Source organism: Culex quinquefasciatus, chromosome 2, assembly GCF_015732765.1.
Source record: "Culex quinquefasciatus strain JHB chromosome 2, VPISU_Cqui_1.0_pri_paternal, whole genome shotgun sequence".
Classification (NCBI taxonomy): Eukaryota; Metazoa; Arthropoda; class Insecta; order Diptera; family Culicidae; genus Culex; species Culex quinquefasciatus.
This window is the reverse complement of record NC_051862.1, coordinates 18783735-18805017: the sequence shown is the minus strand read 5'-3', so window position 1 is coordinate 18805017 and position 21283 is coordinate 18783735. Positions and strand designations below refer to the sequence as shown.

Genomic DNA, 21283 nt, shown 5'->3' with positions numbered 1-21283 from the left:
TCTATTTTTTATGGTTTTCTTCATTTATTTCTAGTATTTTTTTCGATTTTTTAAATATAAAATTCGCAATAAAAAAAACTTCTCACTATAAATCAATCTAGACTATTGAAGAAGACTATAAAACAAACTTGTTGAAATACCTTTTTTATGAATATCATATTCGAAACAGTTTACAGAACACCCAATGGCATAGGCAATCAATAATTGAACATAATGGTTTGCTTTTACTTTCATTTGAAAACTTCTTTTGGGATCTTCTGATTGATGTATACTGCCCCTGATCGCATAAATGTCCCATATGCATTTTCATCGCTTTTGAGTTATTGATGCAGTTTAGGTCAAAATCGTGTGCTCTTTCTGAAAAGCCTATAACATCCAGTACTTTGTTCTAGAAATCAGGAGGAAATCCAGTTTTTTCTCGAAAACTTAGCACGTAGCCTTATGTGTGGGACAAACTTTAAATGCGTTTTTCTCAGGTTGCTGTTTTTGCATATGGGACATTTATGCGAACATGGGCAGTATAGCCCTCAATCAGAAGATCCCAAAAGTGCTTTTTTATGTCTAATGTATTTATGTATTTTTGAGAAAAACCTTGACCCATGAAATCTATAAATTCGGAACACTATTTTCTTGAATATGTAAGCAAACTTGGGTTTTCTCCAGAAGAGCTCTTAACGCTATAATCGCTGAAACCAATAAATTCTACGGTTAACTATGTTTTTTTTTGTGTTTTGGGACGTTTAAAAGATCACACTTAATTTGAACAATATTTTTTAACTTTCAACCACATTTTTAAGTGAGATATTTAAAATTTCAAGAAAGTTTTTCAAAACTTGACACCTTATTTGTTGCTTAAAAATAGAGATTGGAAAATTGAGCAATTCTCTACAAAAACCGGAAATGGATTTTATTTTTATTTTTTGATTTGGCTCAAACTTTGTGGGGGCCTTCCCTATGACCAAATAAACTATTTTGTATCATTAGTTCACCCATACAAGTTCCCATACAATTTTGGCAGCTGTCCATACACGTGTCCAATGGCACGTACATATTCAAAAAGCTGTAACTTTTGAGCAGAGAAACATGGTCAGAAAATTTGCCGCCGAGTTATGATTTTTTGAAAAAAAGTGGATTTTTAAAAAAAATCTAAATTTTATGCAAAAAAAAAAAATTGATCTAATTTTTAATGTAAAATTGAATTTCCAATCGAATAGAACAGATTTTTTGATAAAATGCTCTGTTTTCAAGATATAGCCACCGAAAGTTTGATTTTAGCGAAATATAACGTCATGATTCGAATTCCCGGACGCTTCGAAACCCGGACACTTCAACTTGTTTTATCAATTGTTTGGATATAAGTTTACATTGTGAATGTCCAGACTATGTTATTTGATGAATTATAACGTCAACTATCATTTACAGTTTGTTTGAACGCTGTAGTTTATGCCAAAACAATTAAATAAATTAAAATTATAAGTTTACCAAAAATGTGAAACATTTCAACGGAAATATTTCATAGGCAACTGAAGCACCGGGAAGGCAAAGCAGAAATTTATGTTGTTGATTGTCTTAAATTTTAGCCATTTTTATATAAACTATCGATTGTTTCGATGTTAACAGCTTATTTGAGACCTAAAGAAGGCCATTCACTAACATTTCCGTCCAAATTTGTGCGATTCATAAGCAAAAACGAGTGTCCGGAATTCGAAGCAAAAGTGTCCGGATTTTGAATCAGCTTTTAACAGTGTCCGGGATTCGAAGCACAACAAGTCATTTTAATTTTCAAATTCTGATGAAAAATTGTTAGAAAAGACATATTTTGTATGCATTCTCTTAAAATTGACTGTTTATACTAAATCCTGATGGTATTTCTACATTTCCAACTTATTACATGATTTTTTGCCAGCTATAACAAAAATAATATGGTACTAAGTGTCCGGATTTCAAATCATGACGTTATGCAGTTTAACGATTTTTAAAAATAGTGACCAGGATAGACCACTTCTAAAAATATATTTTTTTAAAAGTTCAGAAAATTTGCTATGAAATTGTCTAAGAGCTATTGGAGATTGAACCTCGGATTGCTGAGATAGAGCCGCTTTAAGAAAAAAAAAACACGAAAATTGAAGTTTTCTAAGTCTTCTAAGTCTCATACAATCATCCCACAATTTTGTAATGTCGATATCTCAGCAGCTAATGGTCCGATTTTCAATGTTAAAACATGAAACATTCATAAAATTTTTCGATCTCTTCGAAAAAAATATTTTGGAAATTTTTAATCAAGACTAACATTTTAACGCCCATTTAAAATGTTAGTCTTGATTTAAAAAATGTCAAAATATTTTTTTCGAAGAGATCGGAAAATTTCACAAATGTTTCATGTTTTAACATTGAAAATCGGACCATTAGTTGCTGACATATCGACTTTAGAAAATGGTGGTATGTTTTGGTGAGACTTAGAAAACTTTTAACTTTTAAAAATTTTCCTGTTTCTTTTCCTTAAAACGGCTGTATCTCAGCAACCTGAGGTCCAATTTTTAAATGTCTCTTAGACAATTTCATAGCAAATTTTCTGAACTTTTCAAAAAACATATTTTTAGAAATGGTCACTCATGGTCACTATTTTTAAAAATCAAAAAACTGCAAATATTTTGATAAAATCAAACTTTCGGTGGCTATATCTTGAAAACAGAGCTCTTTATCAAAAAGTCTGTAAAATTCTTTTCGATTGGAAATTTAATTTTTCATTGAAAAATTACATCAATTTTGATTTGCATGAAATTTCGACTTTTTTCCAAAAATCACTATTTTTTCACAAATTTATAACTCGGCGGCAGATTTTCTGACCATGTTTCTCTATAGCTCAGAAGTTGTGGGGTTTTGTCCCCTAAAACATATCAAAAAATCTCGAAAATAAAAAAAATACGTATTTTGGGAGTTTTTGTAACAAAAAGTTGATTAAAAAATCTGCATTTTTTTTCGTGTACCTATTTTTTCTCAATAATCCTTAACAATACTTACAACTTTGCCGTAGACACCAAATTGATCAGAAAATTCACTCAAAAGTTACAGTTGTTTGAATATGTACGTACCATTTTTGTATGGAGAGCTGCCAAAATTGTATGGAGACTTGTATGGGTGAACCAATGACACAAAGTAGCTTATTTGGTCATAGGGAAGGCCCCCACAAAGTTTGAGCCAAATCAAAACATAGAAAAAATAAAAATTGTCGAAATCTGCCGATTTCGTAGAGAGTTGCTCAATTGTAAATATTGGTTGAAATTTGATCAAAGTAAAATTGTAGGTATTTTTCTGATAAACAAATAAAAACAAATCAAGTACAAAAAAAAACATCTCAAATTAACCCAAATACAAAACAACAAGGTTTCTATTTCGATAGCATGTTTGTATCACAGCTTCCAGTATTGTATTTAGGTTTGAAAAGATGATGCAAAATGATTTATTTCGTCATAGATAAGGCAAACATAAATTTGCAGTAAAATAAAAAAATCGGTTTTTAAAAGTGGGGAATTTAAAACCCTAAGCTTTATCTTATCATACGCAGGTAAAAAAAATATATTCAGGAAAATAATTAGACGAAAAGTATCACAAAATGCTTAATGTATCATTACAGACTTCTACTGCCAAATGTTGGCATATCAATTACCGTAAACCGGGGTGACTTTGATAGGATTTCAATTTGTTTTTTGAATATTTTCCAACAGGTAAGGTTTTTATCAAAATTATTATTTTTAAAACATGTACTGGGGTAGGCCACACAAAGTCCATACACTATTTTGGAAAAAAAAGTTGTTTCAATAGTGTTTAGAAAAAGAGTTAAGTTAAAAATTCTTAGCTGAAATTCCGGGGTGACTTTGATAGTCGTAGTTTTTCTTGTTAAAATCATATTTAAGATGTTCAAACTTTATTTGTACGTTAAATGTACCATCACTAAAGTAGCTGATATAGTTTTTGAGAAAAAAATCAATGTTTATAATTAGTTAACTAAGTTTATAAGCTTTTTAACAAAATACACATCAATTTTAGGTAAAATTGTTAAAAAGTCGGAATTTTGTCTGCAATTTGTTAAAACTAGTTTTGTTTATAAAATTATCGATTTATATTGCATTTTATACTTAATTCGAAGCACGAATCACAAGTTTTCACATTTTGTATAAAATTTGTTCTACTGAAAATACCTATAAATCTGAAGATTTTTTTTAAATTGTTTTTCAATTACAATTACATCTGAGAAGGGGTACATATTTTATATCAGAAAAAATGTGTAAATCACCCTAATATTTTTATAACGCCTTTGAAAATATTTTACGAAATGCTTGGCAAGGTTCCAGACTAAAAAAAAATGCCAAACAATAAAAGGCCTGTACCGAGCTCTAGATTGCTCAAAACCATACTGTGTTATTTATACCAAAACTTGCACATGGATCTGGCCCACACGCCAGGGATTTTGAAATTATAGGCATTAATGGCCACAGTCCCTTAAAATCGTTCTTTTACGGTTTAAATTCCATTAAAAGTTCAAGGTCGGACCGTCAGCTCCAGTTACTTCCAGTAAAGCTCATATGTGGGTGTTGGGTTCATTACGGCCAACAAAACAAACCTGAATGCCAACACAAAATCATTTTTGTTACATCCTAGTGAGACATACAACTGTTACTTACCTCATACTCGGAGTGCTTCAAAAAGATCCCCTTCTTTTCCGGAACGATTGTGACCAATATACTGGGCTCGCTGAGGCTTCTCTCACCCGATTCGTCACCTGAAAGTAATAAATGAAAGATATAATTAAAACTTTTTTACTTCAAAAGAAACGTGTTTCAAACTAACAATTTTCCATCATTTTTAAGGACTGAACCTAGAAAGTGAACTGCTTTCTTCCCCGATCTGAACCAAAACTGTCCCCTTGGTTTGGTTTGGGTACAAACAGTAAATAAACACACAAACGACGCTAAACGGCCCCGCTTATTCGCTAGATCATCGAAGAAAACTGGTTCGGGAACGCAAGCTATCCCGAATAATAGGATTAACGACACGAGCACGAAACCGGCCTCGACCGCGTAAGAAAAGGGTATCACCGCGAGTAATTGTAATCTGTTTGTATCCAACGACGACAAAGACGACGAGTGTCCGTCCAGCATCCAGCATGGCCGATCGGACCAAGTGATAAAAGGTAACTGAACTGAGGACAACTTCGTCACAAGCGATCTAGTCAAGGAAAGAGCGGTTCTTGGACTCGACAGCGAGTTGTGAGAGTTACAACTCTGTGGCATCAATTGTGTGAACATTTCAACACCATAAAGTATAGAGTAAATGCACCTAAACGGGCTTAAACGGTGGAAATGGGCGTAAACAAAACGAAACGTAAAATCAGGCATTCGGCATGGTTTGATTTACTGAATTAGTATCGGGTTAAGAACACAGAGTGCATACGTGATTATCAAGATTTGATTACAAGTTGCAAAACTGTTGTAGTGGGTGTGATTGACGAGATAAGCATTTTAGAAGATTTTATTTGCCCCCGTCAACTCAAGGTTCAATAGGGACACCATTTTTAAGTTCAATATTTTTAATTTTTATGAATTCAGAACAGATCAAGGGCTACATTGCGACGAGGCCGCTGGTTTTTCATCAATCTGTTTTTTTGTAGTCTTTCATCTCATGCTCAAAATCGAGAAAAAAAACCTCTGTCTTGTCCCTATAATCATGGTAGAGTTGAATCCATGGACAAATTCGAGATTTTACTCGTCATCATCAGACAAATTACTTGTTTGCATCTTTCTCGAATTCGGGCTAATTGGTGGGTTCATTCAATGTTGTTTGGTAAGCATCGAACAAACTATACGCTAATTTTGAAGCTTTTTATAAATAATTAAAAATAAAAATAATTACCTTGGGGCTTTGTTTAAATTTTATCACCTCACAGTTTAACATAGAAACACATTTATCGTATCTTTGATGTCAAATTAAGCGTTCATTTTCCTAAATCCGAGTTCAGGAATTTCTTCAAATGGTAACAATTTTAAGTTAGGGGAGATAGGGGTAAGACGATAACGGTTAAAGTGATAACGCATAAAAAACAGAATTTCGACTTGGTGGTGAAGAAGTTGAAGTTGCGAAACTTCAAATTCTTCATATTGACCCTGCAGAGAAAGTCCCAGTGAAGATCGTCCTTCAGGGATATCCGGACCGCCCGATCTCCGACCTGGAAGAAAACCTGACGGGCGTCAAGGTTAAGTCTCGAGAGGTTAAGGTGCTCTCGAAATCGACAACGGTGACAGGTACGTACACCTTGTACCTCCTGTACTTCGATCGTGGGTCCGTCAAAATCCAGGACCTACGGCGGATCAAAGCACTGGACGGCTTCTTCGTGACGTGGCGATTCTACACGAAGAATCCGGCCGACGCAGCGCAATGCCACCGCTGTCAAAAATTCGGACACGGTTCTAGAAATTGTAATCTTCCGCCCGGTGCGTAAAGTGCGGTGAGACCCACTTCACCGAAAGGTGCAATTTTCCGCGGAAAGACCAGCTGGGGGAAAACGCCCAGCAGCACAAAGCGCGCGGCAAGTGCGCGAACTGTGGTGGAAACCACACGGCGAATTTCCGACTTCGAGCACGAACGCTGCAGCAGCTGGCGGCGGAGCGCTTCCATCGACCAAACCAGCGTTCCCTCCCGGTTGGGGAGATTCGTACGCTAGAGTAGCCGCTTCTGAGAGCGGTACTTCACCGGGACAAGCAGACGTTACCGGAGATGACCTCTTCACGCTTCCCGAGTTTTTCGCTATTGCTGGAGAGATGCTCACGCGCTTTCGTGCCTGCCGGAACAAGGCAGAACAATTCAAAGCTCTGAGTGAGCTTATGATGAAGTATATCTACAACGGATAAGCTGCCTCGTGCAGCGAAGTTTTTTCGACGTCAAAAGACAAAACAAACTGTGATTTAGTTTTAGGCTTTTCTATTTCTATCCTTTTCCTTAGCAAATTTCGAAGGTTTTTTTTAAATAATTTTTCCTTCTCTTGGCAAATCCATTGTTAGAATACCCAAGCAACCATCCAGCACTAAAACTGTGTCACTGTTCAGCATTTAATGCGCATTTATAGCTGCGAGTAAAAGCTGATCAGCGTTGAGAACAGCACTAACAGCTACTTCAGTGCTGAACAATGGCCGAGTTTGGACTTTACTCGGCTGATTAAGTGCTGGTCTCTACTGTCTCTACCCAACCCTGCGAAAAATGTCAAAAAATTGAGAGAGGAAAAAAATATTTCTCTCTCTCTCTTCTTTTCCTTCCCCACTCACTTTCGTCCTATTTTAGATTTGTTTACATCTATATTATATTACCGACACACAACTGACCGAGCGAGATGCTTTTTTTGATCGAAGTTGCACTGCTTGAGAATTGATGCCAGATGTTAGAAGTCGTCGTCGGTGTTGGTTCCTGAGCCCTTGCCCTCCTGTCTATACGGGAAACGTTTGCTTTGCATGTTCATTTGACTCCAAAAACCAGAGATAGAATTTTGAACCTAATTATCAGGTCTTATGTTTGGTTCAAATGCAAACAAAATACGAGTTCTCTGGTTAGAAAATTTCAATTTATTAACAAACACAATATTCAACACTAAAACTATGCTAACTGCCAGGCCGCGGACCAAAATTTCACGGGTTTATCCCGTGCACTTTGTGGGTGTTGTTTTTGGTTTAACGTGATTTTTTTTCGAGAACCAGCCTTGAAAACGCCATCTCCCCAATGTTTTTGGCTTGATCTTTCCTCATTTCCTAAAAATATATAAATGTTCTTTTTAATAAAAATTGGGTGTTTTAATCTCGTTTCGTAATTACGTTGATTTTTTACAGAATAAAACCAGCATTTTGCTGCTGGTTATTTCTTCCAATGAGTGAGCGAGAATCTCAATCGGTTTCGCTCATCACTCAAAATAGTAATCGTGTTGCCAGTTTATTGTAATATCATGACAGTGTTGCTAGCTGCGGCACCTAATCAGCCATATATCAGCATTTCACAGTGCAGCTTCATAAATGCTGATTCGCATTAACATGTGCTGTTTAATGGTTGATTAGCACTGGAGTGCCAATATGTTGCTGGTTAATGATTTGTTTTAGTGCTGGATGGTTACTTGGGTATCCAATCACATCAAAATGAACTATACTACAAATCATAGTTAAAAGGTACTCCAAAACTCTATTAGGTTATAAGAATTACGAAATTGTGAACTGATTATTTACTAATAAAAACAAATTGCAAAAAAAAAGAAAAGTTCGTTTTCGTGAGATTTGAATTTGATTGAAATTTGATTGAACGTGAAGGCCTATCAAATTGTATTTCAAGTGGTTTAAATTTCCCCAAATCAGGTGAAAACAAAATAATTAAAGCCTAACATTCAAATTTTCATTAAAAAACAAACTTGTACAATAATTGTATTTTTTTAATTTTTAATCGAATTTTAAGTTCCTATAAAATTATAAATTTTAAGATTTTTTTTAAGTTTCTTTTTTTAAGTTTTAAGTTTTTTAAGTTAAGTTTTTTTTTAACTGTAACTTTGAAAAAAAGGTCAACGTGGTTAATGGATGTCCCCCTAAGAAGCTTCCCTATTACGTAAACATTAGAAAATCTGTAAGGGAAGGGACTTTGTAGTATAGTTTAGATTAATAATTTAGAAAATTTAAATTTTAAAGTGTTATTTATATTTTTGCCCTTTGAAAAGGTTAAGCTTGGTTTTGAAATTTTAAGAATATTTATATTCAAGCGTTTTTAAAATTTCCCAAAGATTTCGTTTTTTAATCTTGCCAAAAGTTGCAGAGATATGGTCAGATGAAAAATTAAGGATGATTGAAAAACACTTGAAATATTTAAATTTTCTCAGTTCCAATTCTTTGCAATGTTCAATCTCGGCTACAACCAATTTGCAAGATTTTCAAAGTCAATTCAATTAAAAATATTATTGTGATCGCCTTGGAAGTTTTTCACAACCAAAACATTTCATTTTCATTAAAAAAAAATCTCGTAAATATTGCCGTTTTGCAAAAAAATCCACTTTGATACTGTAACTTAATAAGAAATCAATTCATTATGGAGACGCAGAGTATTTGAATCTGAGCATCTACAAATCATGCTAAAACTATTGTAAAGTCTGTAATAAATTTCCAAAGGCTGTTTTCGACAATCATGACTGTGCTTTTTGCTATCCTAGCACGGCTTAAAATTCTGATATTCAATCATTATACCTAGGTCGTTCATAATTCAAACGACGATGCTAGATGCTGTAGTTCTGACCATTAATTTGTCTTGGGCCTAACACTCGTCAGTAACCTTCTAACGTCAATCATGTTGGTTTTTTGTTTGTGCATGAATATATGAAGCCTTAAAAACATCTGAAGAGAATATAGTGGTTTACAAATCTCGCCTATAGTGCTTCTATTAACACCTGTGGAACCCTCCTCGAGATATTGTCAATTGGTTAGGTAAATCGGTAAAAACCCGCAAACCTGTTCGGCTGCATTTTAATTACTCCACATTACTGGTGGTTTCTTGCCCGGCTCAAGTGTTGTGCCGGTGGTAGTTCAATAGTGCATGGTGTAAGGTCTACAAATTGCTTTGAAGGCTGAGCCGCACTACAGAAACTGTTATTAGAGCTGAAGGTGTTGATACCGGTTTTTCGAGCAGGTTGACATTTACGTTCTGTTTTGGCGCCAAACATAATTTTAAGGACCAACGAAATTTTGTCGCAATTTAATTGCCTCAATTTTGTATTACGATGCGAAAGGTGACGCCGTCCTTAATTTATTCAAAAATGCTAATTTTGTGTCATAAAGTCTCGAAAATGTAGGGTGAGTCAACCTAAAGTATGCTTGGTGCACTTACCCTATAGCGCGTACTGAGACTGTACAAAGCCCATTACCGGCATGCTGCCCGATCTGTAGCTGTGCACCTGAAGTTGCGGTAAATTAGTCTCTTGAAGGTTGCGACTAGCATACTAATAACGCTCCTCTCCCCTTGGCTGTTTCACGTTGAATATATTGATCATGAATTGAATTTACGTACGCGTTGAACGCGAGATACCTAGCAAGACCATCACCATATCGAGCATGAGCTATTGTTTCCTAATTTGGCTCTAAGTGTTCCAGTAAGGCAAGCACGTATGACATTTAAATTTCGCGTTCTGGGATTTTTCGTGAGCTGTTATTGGAAATTGATGTTCTTCTGAATAAATAACTGTCATAAACAATACCTGATTTGCTACAATTGTTTAATTCAATATTAATCATAAATCTCGGTGAATCTAACGTAAATATAATTATTTTGAGGCTCATGACCTAGCTGAACATGAACACAATATCAAACCATTATCTTGAAATTCCACACCAAATCAAGCAACAATTCGCATATTTATCTTAAGCCGGACCAATCGTCTTCGACGTTGTCGTGCGCTGCAAGGTGATAAGATAAGCCGTTGAACTGCCCACACTTCAGTGTTTATTATTACATTTTGTTAGTTTCCAGATTAAGAGGCTTTGAACTTGATCTAATTTTTTGGGCAAAATATGATTTCTCAAAAAAATCATCTGAAAACCAATAAATACTTTTTTTTAATTTAGCCGTATGCGTATAAAAATGTCACTCTGCATCACTTTAACGACGAACGTTTCGTTATCAGCAATGTAGAGCAAGTTCAAGCTGCTAGCTTTGTGCAAGTTTTCAACAGACGGATATAGGCAGCAGCTAGGCAAACACAGCCCTCAATGGTATGTCGTTGCATGGAGTGTGTTTGCTGTTATCCCTTGAATCATTAAAATAAAAAAAAAATATATACTTTTTTTTCAACAATTCCATCTTGTTTCTAAGCTTTAAATGTATTTCAAGATTTTTAAATAATATTAAGATTTCATATTTTTCAGTTGAATGTCATAAAAAAACGAGCTAATGACCAACGTGCCATTTTAGAAACAAGACAGTTCTTATCAGTTAAGATGAGATTGCAATAAAATAGTTTCTCAACATGGTATACGTGAGATCAGACTTTTGCAATTTCTGCACGATTTGCTTAGGAATAATTCTCATCAAAAATTACGTCGGGACAATTTCCAGGCTTTGCCAAAAAGCTTTATGAAGAACAATCAAACATTCCCTGGAAAGAAGGTAATTAAAAAAAACTGTAATAGAAGTCTTTTTACGATTCAACAGGCAGAAGTGTGCTGAAAAGTGTGCCGCCGACAGGGAATCTCGGGAATCTGCTTGTCAGATTTAGCTGTTTAAACGTTATCGCCCACTTTTTTGGCACAAACGACCGACGGGGACGAATTTAATTTGCACCGGTGGTAATCAAATCGGTAAACATTAAACTGCGCTTAGTCGGAGTGGCAATAAGCAACAACCAAGGTTTGTTTTTATCGAAGACTGATAAAAAAAAACTAAATTAATTCACCATTGGCAGGGTTGTTACGGAAAAGTCGAGAAAAAATCCGCGCCAGATCCGCGCCGACCCCAAAACCCAATCCGCGCGAAATCCGCGCCATATAAAAAAAAATCGCGAAAAAAAATAAAAGGGTGTAACATAATGAATGAAATTTTAATCGAAAAAGAATAATACAGAAGGCATTTGGATCAGTACCGTTGATCAGTTGTGGATTCATATCGCACCTGTACCAAATGGAATCTTTTTGCCATTTCTGAAACAATATTAGCGTTTTTACAACACTTTAAATATCGTTGCTTTAAAAACAAATTCAGAAAAAATTAAATTCGAAAATTTTAAAAATTAAAGCCATAAAATAAATCACCAAATTATAAAATCTAGGTATTTAGTGCTTGATAATTCTCGCCAAAACTTTACTCTGGAAAATCGAAACACGAAATTTCTATTATTTCCTTCTCTAAATTTCTCTAAACTAAAATATGACTCCGAAAATGATCCGAACTAAGAAAATGGCAAAAAATAATTTAATAATTTAATAATTTGATAATTTAATAATTTAATAGTTTGATAATTTAATAATTTAATAATTTAATAATTTAATAATTTAATAATTTAATAATTTAATAATTTAATAATTTAATAATTTAATAATTTAATAATTTAATAATTTAATAATTTAATAATTTAATAATTTAATAATTTAATAATTTAATAATTTAATAATTTAATAATTTAATAATTTAATAATTTAATAATTTAATAATTTAATAATTTAATATTTAAATAACTTTATTATTTAACAATGTAATAATTTAATAATTTAAAAATTTAAAAATTTAATAATTTAATAATTTAATGATTTAATAATTTAATAATTTAATAATTCAATAATTTAATAATTTAATAATTTAATAATTTAATATTTTAATAATTTAATAATTTAATAATTTAATAATTTAATAATTTAATAATTTAATAATTTAATAATTTAATAATTTAATAATTTAATAATTTAATAATTTAATAATTTAATAATTTAATAATTTAATAATTTAATAATTTAATAATTTAATAATTTAATAATTTAATAATTTAATAATTTAATAATTTAATAATTTAATAATTTAATAATTTAATAATTTAATAATTTAATAATTTAATAATTTAATAATTTAATAATTTAATAATTTAATAATTTAATAATTTAATAATTTAATAATTTAATAATTTAATAATTTAATAATTTAATAATTTAATAATTTAATAATTTAATAATTTAATAATTCAATAATTTAATAATTTAATAATTTAATAATTTAATAATTTAATAATTTAATAATTTAATAATTTAATAATTTAATAATTTAATAATATAATAATATAATAATTTAATAATTTAATAATTTAATAATTTAATAATTTAATAATTTAATAATTTAATAATTTAATAATTTAATAATTTAATAATTTAATAATTGAATAATTTAATAATTTAATAATTTAATAATTTAATAATTTAATAATTTAATAATTTAATAATTTAATAATTTAATAATTTAATAATTTAATAATTTAATAATGAAATAATTTAATAATTAAATAATTTAATAATTTAAAAATTTAATAATTTAATAATTTTAATAATATAATAATATAATAATCAAATAATTTAATAATCTAATAATTTAAAAAAAAATTTATTTGATAACTTAAGAACTTTCCTTAAAAAATAAAAATAACAAAATCAATTGTAACATTTTCGTAATTTTTCAATTTAATAATTCGTACTTTTTAGGTTTTTAAGTCTGTAAGTTTTGACAATTTCAAATTATGAATTCTAATTTTTTTATTTTTTGAATATGTAAATTCTGAAATTTCAAATGGAACATTTCCATTCGAGCAGTTTTTGCTTTTTTGTACAATGTATTTTTTATGGAGCGAAATGTCAAAAACTGCTCGACTGTGGGTGCTCCATTGGGAGTAGAATCAATTCTACCTGAATCAGAGTGGTAACAGAAGTTTTGTTTTTTTTTAATACACCAAAAATTTAAAAATTTAAATTTTTATATTGAAAAACATAGAAAATCTAAAAAGTTTCATTGCTTCAAATTTTTAAAATTCTGTAATTTTTCGAATTTTGTTCTTTTGATTTTAATAAAATTTGATATTTATTTGAATTGTAAGGCAGATGTTTTAAAAATAATGAGTTGTAATGTTATGTTGAATTAATATAACAAATCTCCATACATTAAAAAAATCGCTTCTTGAAGATTATTTCGAAGTTTCATATTAAGAAAAAAAAAAAATCAATAATTTTTTGAACAAAATTTTCTTCATTAACAACTTCTTAGAAACTGATATTTTCGCACTCAACGAAAAAGAATTAATTTATTTAATTCCTAATAATATTTTTCTTTGTAATTTGAAAGAAATTCTATCGTTATCAATTATTTTGTTTATCAAATTGATATCCGCGCGAAATCCGCGCATGAGCAAAATTAGCCAGCAAATCCGCGCCAGATCCGCGCGATACGCGCCATCCGCGCCATCCGCGCGATCCGCGCCGTCCGTAACAACCCTGCATTGGGGTTGGTGCCTTCCTCACTGTTCATCAAAAATGGTTCACACTAAATATGCGCAAATAATTGAAATCTGCCATCAAATTACACGGAGAGAAAAGAGTTCCCAAAATCGTGAACAAGCGTCCATGAAAATGGGAACCACGAACAAAGTGTTCAAATCTCATGGTACGATTTTCAAAAACGTACCATGGAATTTGATCACTTCGTTCGTGGTTCCCATTTTCATGAACGCTTGTTCACGATTTTGAGAACTCTTTTTTCTCCGTGTAGGCTCTTAGTACGAAACCATAAGCTAGGGTTGCCAAATCTTCAATATTTTAGACTCGCCTGGAAGGTCTTTCGATTATCTATCCAATACTTATCGGATGATTGATCCGGACATAGTTTTTATACAGATTTCAGAGAGCAAAAATATCAGATTGCAGAAAGGGAGCAATGTTGTGATCTTGTGAAAATAGTAGTTTGTTGATTCGGAGAATAAATTTTGCGATGCTGGTGAGGAAAAACTTCGTGATGGCCGCGGTATCTGTGTGCGCTGACCGAGGAGAGCGCTCTCAGGCCTATCAGGCGGTTTGGGAAACGGGAGCCGCCTCAGGGAGGGCTCCAACGAGAGGCTGTTGTAGGCGGCACTGAACATACACTCACCACAGTGCAGAGATGTTGCCGTCGTGTTCGGGTGGATCATCTGAATCGGACCAAATTGAGAGGTTCGGAAGTGTATCATCAATTTAAGGTAGGATCGTTTATTTTTCAGAGCTTGTATGAGTGAACCTAGCACCTGAGTTTTAATAAAGGTGAGTCTTCATTTATTTAATTATTGTTATGCCATTAGATACCAACTACAAGAAGTAGCATGCGGTGCCTTCTTTTTTCTCATAGCATTAAAATGGATTGTACAGTCCATGTAAAATTATACAGAATTTTAGTTTCACTCTATTAATAGTTTAGTTTTTAAAAGTTTTGAATTAAAATTGATTAAAAATAAGTCACTTATACTATCTTACAATGTTAATTCCAAACTGTACTAATTTTGATATTTCTCTAACAGTGAGCGAGTTGTGGCGCTATAACCATGGCAAATAGTGTCCAGGGCATTTGTGGAAATACTACACCCAAAATTCAGAGTCGAGATAATCGTTCTCTCAAAATTTATTGAGGGCTCAGTGCCAAAATCGATAGAATAATGGTACCAACTCACACCATCATAACAAATGAGTTCATTCGTTAGTTGAATAAATAAATCTCCAACAAGTGTCATACATCGACTTCTGACTTCTCCTTGGTCACCAAGCTGTGGTGGTCGAGGCAGCTAAGTCATTGGATTGGTTTGTCAAAGGTCTCTGGTTCGATTCCCGTTGTCGACACTTTTGGTTTTTTGTTTGACGGATGAACTTTTTTTGCAAATGAACCTCGAGAAAATAGTTCTATCGCCTATCTCGAGCTGTGTTCTCTGCGTCCGTGAATGGTACCACTATTCTCTCGACTCGAGACCATCATTCTCTCGGACTAGCGCTGCCAGTTTTGGGTGATATGTCCCATCCAAGAGGGTCCCGGAGCACCAAAACTTCTTAGCATGGTGCTCCCAACGATTCATTGCTTTCATAAACAGGAACGTGAGCGGGGGATACCCACGTTTCTTCCTCCCCTGTAGATTCAGAATTGTATTGTGGTTTGAACATTCGTGCTCAAACTCAATCCACTTCAACGAATCATCTTTGCGGTTAACTTTACGCAGTTGGCCTGGCCGCTTTAACGTTTTGTGATGTTTCAATGTAATTTATTGCAATGGGGCACTGCAAATGTTAATAATAACAAGAGGATGCTAGGCGTTAATCAACCTAAGGCATTTTCCAGGATGCCCTCGAAAGACTGGCTGCGCTAGGGTTAGATTAGATTAGATTAGATTTCAGAGAGCAAAAATATCATTAAGATCTTTACAAAATTATTCTCGTAATAATACATATTACAGAAACTCTTAGTATTTTACTGAAAAGGGAAAACACTTTCATTTAAATAAGAATTTCAACATCGAATAATTTTAAATGTAAGAAGGATGAATATTATTGAAAAAGTTTTATAAACATATATGAATTTTTTGAACACGCATTTTGTTTCTAAATTAAATGAATTTGATTTAAATCTTAAATAAAATAGCTTTTACTTATTGGACCTAAGGGGTTTCCCGAGCAAAAATTTACAAACAAAAAAAAAATACTCAATAAAAAAATATACATTTTATGTAAACTGTCTTACACAACCCGTCTTCAGTCCAAGATGATAGGCTCAGATGTCCCCTATAGGACCAAAATCTCATGGGCTGTTCAGTTTTTTTTTTTGTTGAATTTCGATTAGGCTGGTACAAATATTTTTAAAAGTTTTTGTCCCCCCCCCCCCTTCAAAATTGGCCCGAAAAATCAGGGGGCAAAAAAAATATTTTTGCAATAAACTTCAAAATTTCAATGAAAATTCAAGTGCAACCAGCTGAAATCAAATTAAAATACATTCTCCTGCGTTTAAAATCTTTTTTAGCATGTTTGGGTTTATTAAAAAATCTTAAGATTTTTTAAAAATTTTCGATGCAAAATCTTTTTTTTCGATACAATTTTTGTTTTTGTCAGATCTTAGATTTTTTGAAAACTAATGATTGCAAAACAACTGAACTAGTGTAAAATGCATTTTAAAACACTTTTTTCATTTAAATGTGAAGACTATGGCTTGTTATTTAAATTTTTATATTTTTTATTTTTTTGCCCCCCCCCCCTTGACCTCGGCCAGGGCCGAGGGACAAAAACTTTTTTAAATATTTGCATCGGCCTTAGAAAATCATTCAACTTTACTTTTGAAGTAATTCAAAGAAAGCTGGAAAACTGAAAACATGAGTTTGAAAACTTTTAAGTGGTGTTCAAATATTACCAAAAATGCTATTTAGAGTTTAGGTTTCCAACGACATATGTCGATTCCACTCTCAAAATGTTGGGAAATGCCAGTTTTTTTCCTAAAGTTTTTGAAAAAATACACCGTGGGTCAATTTTGAAAAATTTGGCATTAATTTATTAGCATCAAATATGTGACATTGCAATTTGATCCTCAAGAACAAATTTCATCAATTAGGTCCTAAAATTAAACTCAAATTTGTGATATTATTGTTCACAACGATAAAGCTTAAGGGATACATATATGTAAATCGGCAAAAATGTCAGAGGGTGGTATGAGAACACACTTAATACTTTTTTTAAATCTGTTTACAGGGTATTTCAATAAACATTTTCATCTATTAACAAAACAAATTTGAACACATTTGGTTGTATCATTGCCGAGATATAGCTATTTTAAGTTAGCAGTTTCAAAAAACGGGTGCCACGATATCTCAACACTGCTTTGACCAAATCGGCACAAAATTTTGGTGAAGGCTCCAGTGTGCATGACGAAGGCTAATTTTCAAAAAGTTAATTATTAAAAAAGATTCATTTTTTTTGATTATCTTGTCAAAAATTGCCCGTTTTTTTAATTTTGTATTAAAAAAAAAAGCAAAAAAAACGGGATATGTCTTGGAAGTCTTCACCTTAAATTTTAGCCGATTGGGTCCATCCCATCTCACGATATCGTTGCACCCGTAAATCAACTCGGTATTTAAAGAAAAACTCCCAAAATTTTACAGTCCGCTTTGCGTATGGCAAAATTTTTAGCTTTTTGAAGAGAGATTAAAAATCGTTTTTTAAGTGGATTTTATAAATTTTCTGTACCATTAAATTTTGTGATTTCTTAACCCCTTATTTTTCTGAGTACAGTGTCCCTTTGTACGACCGGCGACCGCAAAAGATTTAAAATGGATTTTTAAATAAATTTTTAAAAATAACTTCGCGGTTGACAAGACAACATTTCTTCGATGGATCAACTACGTTCCTCTTGGAACGAACTGTCAATTAGGACCTTTTCTTTCAAGAAGGGGACCCAATTGACGGTGATTTGACGCGTACTCTTTTAAACAAATATATTATTAAAATTAAATCAAAAATGCCCTGAAATAAAGTGAATAACAACATTTTTAAAAATATTCACAACTCAAGACTGGAATTTCGTTTCGTTTTCGTTTTACGGAGCAAGGTGGGGGACGTGGCCTCAAGTCAGTCCAAGTCCGGTTTCTTGTGGAAAAAAGGGTAGTGGCCGAACTAGTATTGCATACCAAATGAACACCACCGGAAGATATAGGGGATCGGGAGGGGGAAGGTGAAAGAAAAATTAGTGTAGGTGTGAGTAGTAAGAACTTGGATGACATGAGTAGTTACGTTAATCTACCTTCTAACTAAAACTGAATAAAGGAACTATGAAATTATGATTTAATCTAAAACTAATTTGAGATTTATACAAAAGGAACCTATGATGTATTTCAAATTTAAAGGAAATCAAATAAATTTACTGGAAAATGAAAGATGAAAACTAACTTGTCAAGGGCATTTTTTCTGGGCTTCGTCATGTCGCGTCCGTCAGTAGTCTTGTCGTACATTGCAACTAAGTTTAATTTAACTGATCATTTATGTCCAATTATTCATTTCAGAAAACTAACTAACTTGAATCAACAACCTCAACTAAACTGTCTGAAAGTAACTTAAATCTCAAATCCCCGAAATTTTAATTACAAAGCATTCCTTTACCTATCTTTTAAACCTGTCTTGCCGCTTCCAAAAACAATAAACATTAATGAAACGTTCATATTTTACAAGTTAAACACTCGTTGTTAATACGACTATTTCGTGCCTTCCATTTCATTAGGGCACACAAGCTTTGTAAACAAGAGTTTATCCCTATCATACCTTATGTACACTATCATTTGAGTGAAAGAGCCACAATCCTGTTCACACCTGTGTGTCCTTTTGAAATGTTAGGCTCTAATTGATCGTCAAAACTCCAATAGATCCTCGATTCGCAACAATGGTCGATACAACCATAATCCGAAAACCGTTAGTTCAACAGATTAACGAATTTTGTCCGATATCACTTCATTATTGATTGATCGAGACTCTATGGATTTTTTGACAATTCAAAATTGGTAGTGTACCACTTCAATTGAAATCAGAGATTCTGATAGCATTACTAAACTGGCTTACACATAACTGGAGTCTAGGATTATAAAACAACCTAAAAAAAGTTACAAAAACAACTATCTATTCCTCCCCATTATCAAACAGATTTAAACCTGTTCAGATTTTACGAACAAGAATATTGAGATTCAAATAAAAAGAATCAATATCTTGCAATTTTACATATTATAAAAGCTGTGATTTCTATCAACACAAGTATATAAATATAAAATAAATGTGTGATATATATCAACATCGGAAACCATCTTTGCAAGTAGCCCTGAAACGACGGCAACGTGTGGCTCCATCTCCAGGGATTCACAACTCAAGACTGGAATTTAAAGATATAAGTTTTTGAACATTTTTAGTGACAATAAAATTTATTTTTTTTCAAAAATTTAACAATTTTGGCAACTAAACTGTTTAGGACATAAATAGTAAAAAAAAAGTGCTTGAAAAATAATTGATTACTGTCCGAAAAAAAACTCTGCAAATTTTCCTAGTATTTGGAAACAAAAAAAAATGCAACAAATATTCAAATTTCAACTCTTAAAATTTAAACATTTCCCTACTGTGCCCAAAAAGCAATCAAATCGCTCAAAGCTCAATCCCAAAAGTCTGTGCGTTGGTCCGATAAGTGCTATCACCTGGCAATCCACACACGACGATTTAACAGTATACCTCCATAATAAAGGCTGATAACTCTTATCAATTTTCGCACCGAGTCTCTAAATTTGCCCCGCACAACAAAAGCCCGAATCAATCATCCTCGAGTAGCCACTCAGACTCACCATTCGAGCCCATCGAAACCGAAATCGACGTCGAGCCGGACGGTCCCTCCCCGGGTGACATCGGCCGAATCTCCGACCGTCCCTCCATCGGCATCGCCGTGGCCGAATTCAACGACGGTGACCGCACCGGGTCCCGCGTCCGGAGTACGTCCTCGTCGTCGTCGCTGGAATCGTCGTCTTCTTCGGAGGACGAAAGTGGTCCATCGGCGGACACGAAGGTTTCCCCCATCGAGGGAGACCGGGACAGGTCTGGGTAGGAGGGTGGATTTAGGTTCGTGTCCAGATGGCACGTCTCGTCGTCCAGGCGCTGCTGCTTGCTGGGGCTGGCACCGGTTAGGGAGGTTCGGTCCCGTGACGTCATACCCATGGCAACCGGAGAAGATTCCACGAGGATGGACATTTTTTTGAGGTCACTTTTGTTTATCCTTGTCACCACGAGGAAGAAGGACTAGGCACACATTGAACCAGGAAGCGATCGATATTTTGTTCCTTTTTTCCTCCTTTTTCTGCTTCAACTTGCTTCCTCAGACACTGATTTCAGTATGCAAGATTCGTACTTTGATGCATTCGATACTGCATAAACACAATGAACTTCTCGGTTTAGCAGCTGTGTGAAACTCTGTTTAAAAGTAATACCTCAAACTAATCACCTTGCAAAGTGCAACCCTCCCCCAAGGTTTCGTGATAAAGCGCTTGTCGAGACAATTACTGCACAATTACGGTTGAGAAAACACGCACTTTCAATTTTCATAAATCAGAACTTTTACAAAACTTTCAACTCCTTCAAACACTAAAAATCACAAGATTTATTTTACAAAAACAAGAAGAAGAAAAACCCACACGCCTCGGAGCGTCGCGACGCACACAAAAGATTCGTTTTACAAGCGCGCGTGTGAACAGCACGACGTCTCGCGCATCAATGGAGAGCGCTGTGAACGCGCCAAGGCAGGTGTGTTTTGCGAGCGCGAGAGTTTCCGGTTCATGATTTTTGCGAGAAGTTTGCGTTCTCTTTCTCTCGCGTTCGCTGTTGTTTACGGTCGTAATATTTTAAATAAGTTTTAAAAGGTGTACAATTTTGATCATGTTTTTCAGGACGTTGAGGCGTCTCCAGTAAAATTTCCAAACTGAGAATAAGTATAAAAAAATTAAGTAGACAAAAAACTTAACTGAAGACAAATTTTCAAAATAAATATCGCTCCTCCACTTGGCGACTTTACGACTAATTGCTACAGCACTACACTGGGACGCTGAAATGTTGGGTTGACTTTTCAGAAAAATTGCAATGAATTTAAAAAAAAATAAAAGAAGGCCCTTGAAGATTGAGCCAATAACCTGGTGAAACTGCAAGCGCATTCTTTGTCAAAAATATTGTTTAATCTGAATATT

At 33.4% G+C, this 21283-nt stretch overlaps 1 protein-coding gene across 2 annotated transcripts in view; it reads right to left on the bottom strand.

The window, feature by feature from the left end:
* Positions 1-20822, bottom strand: part of LOC6037692 (sorting nexin-8) — a 30607-nt gene extending 9785 nt beyond the window's left edge. Inside the window, exons 1-2 of one of the 2 annotated variants that reach the window (XM_038254172.1) lie at positions 19898-20822; positions 4683-4780 (exon numbers count right to left, since the gene is read on the bottom strand). In XM_038254172.1, coding sequence (XP_038110100.1) covers positions 4683-4780; positions 19898-20297 — 498 coding nt within the window. In that variant the 5' untranslated portion in view covers positions 20298-20822. The remainder of the gene's footprint in view (positions 1-4682; positions 4781-19897) is intronic. The other variant, XM_038254173.1, reaches the window with a different exon arrangement.
* Between the last annotated feature and the right edge of the window lie 461 nt (positions 20823-21283).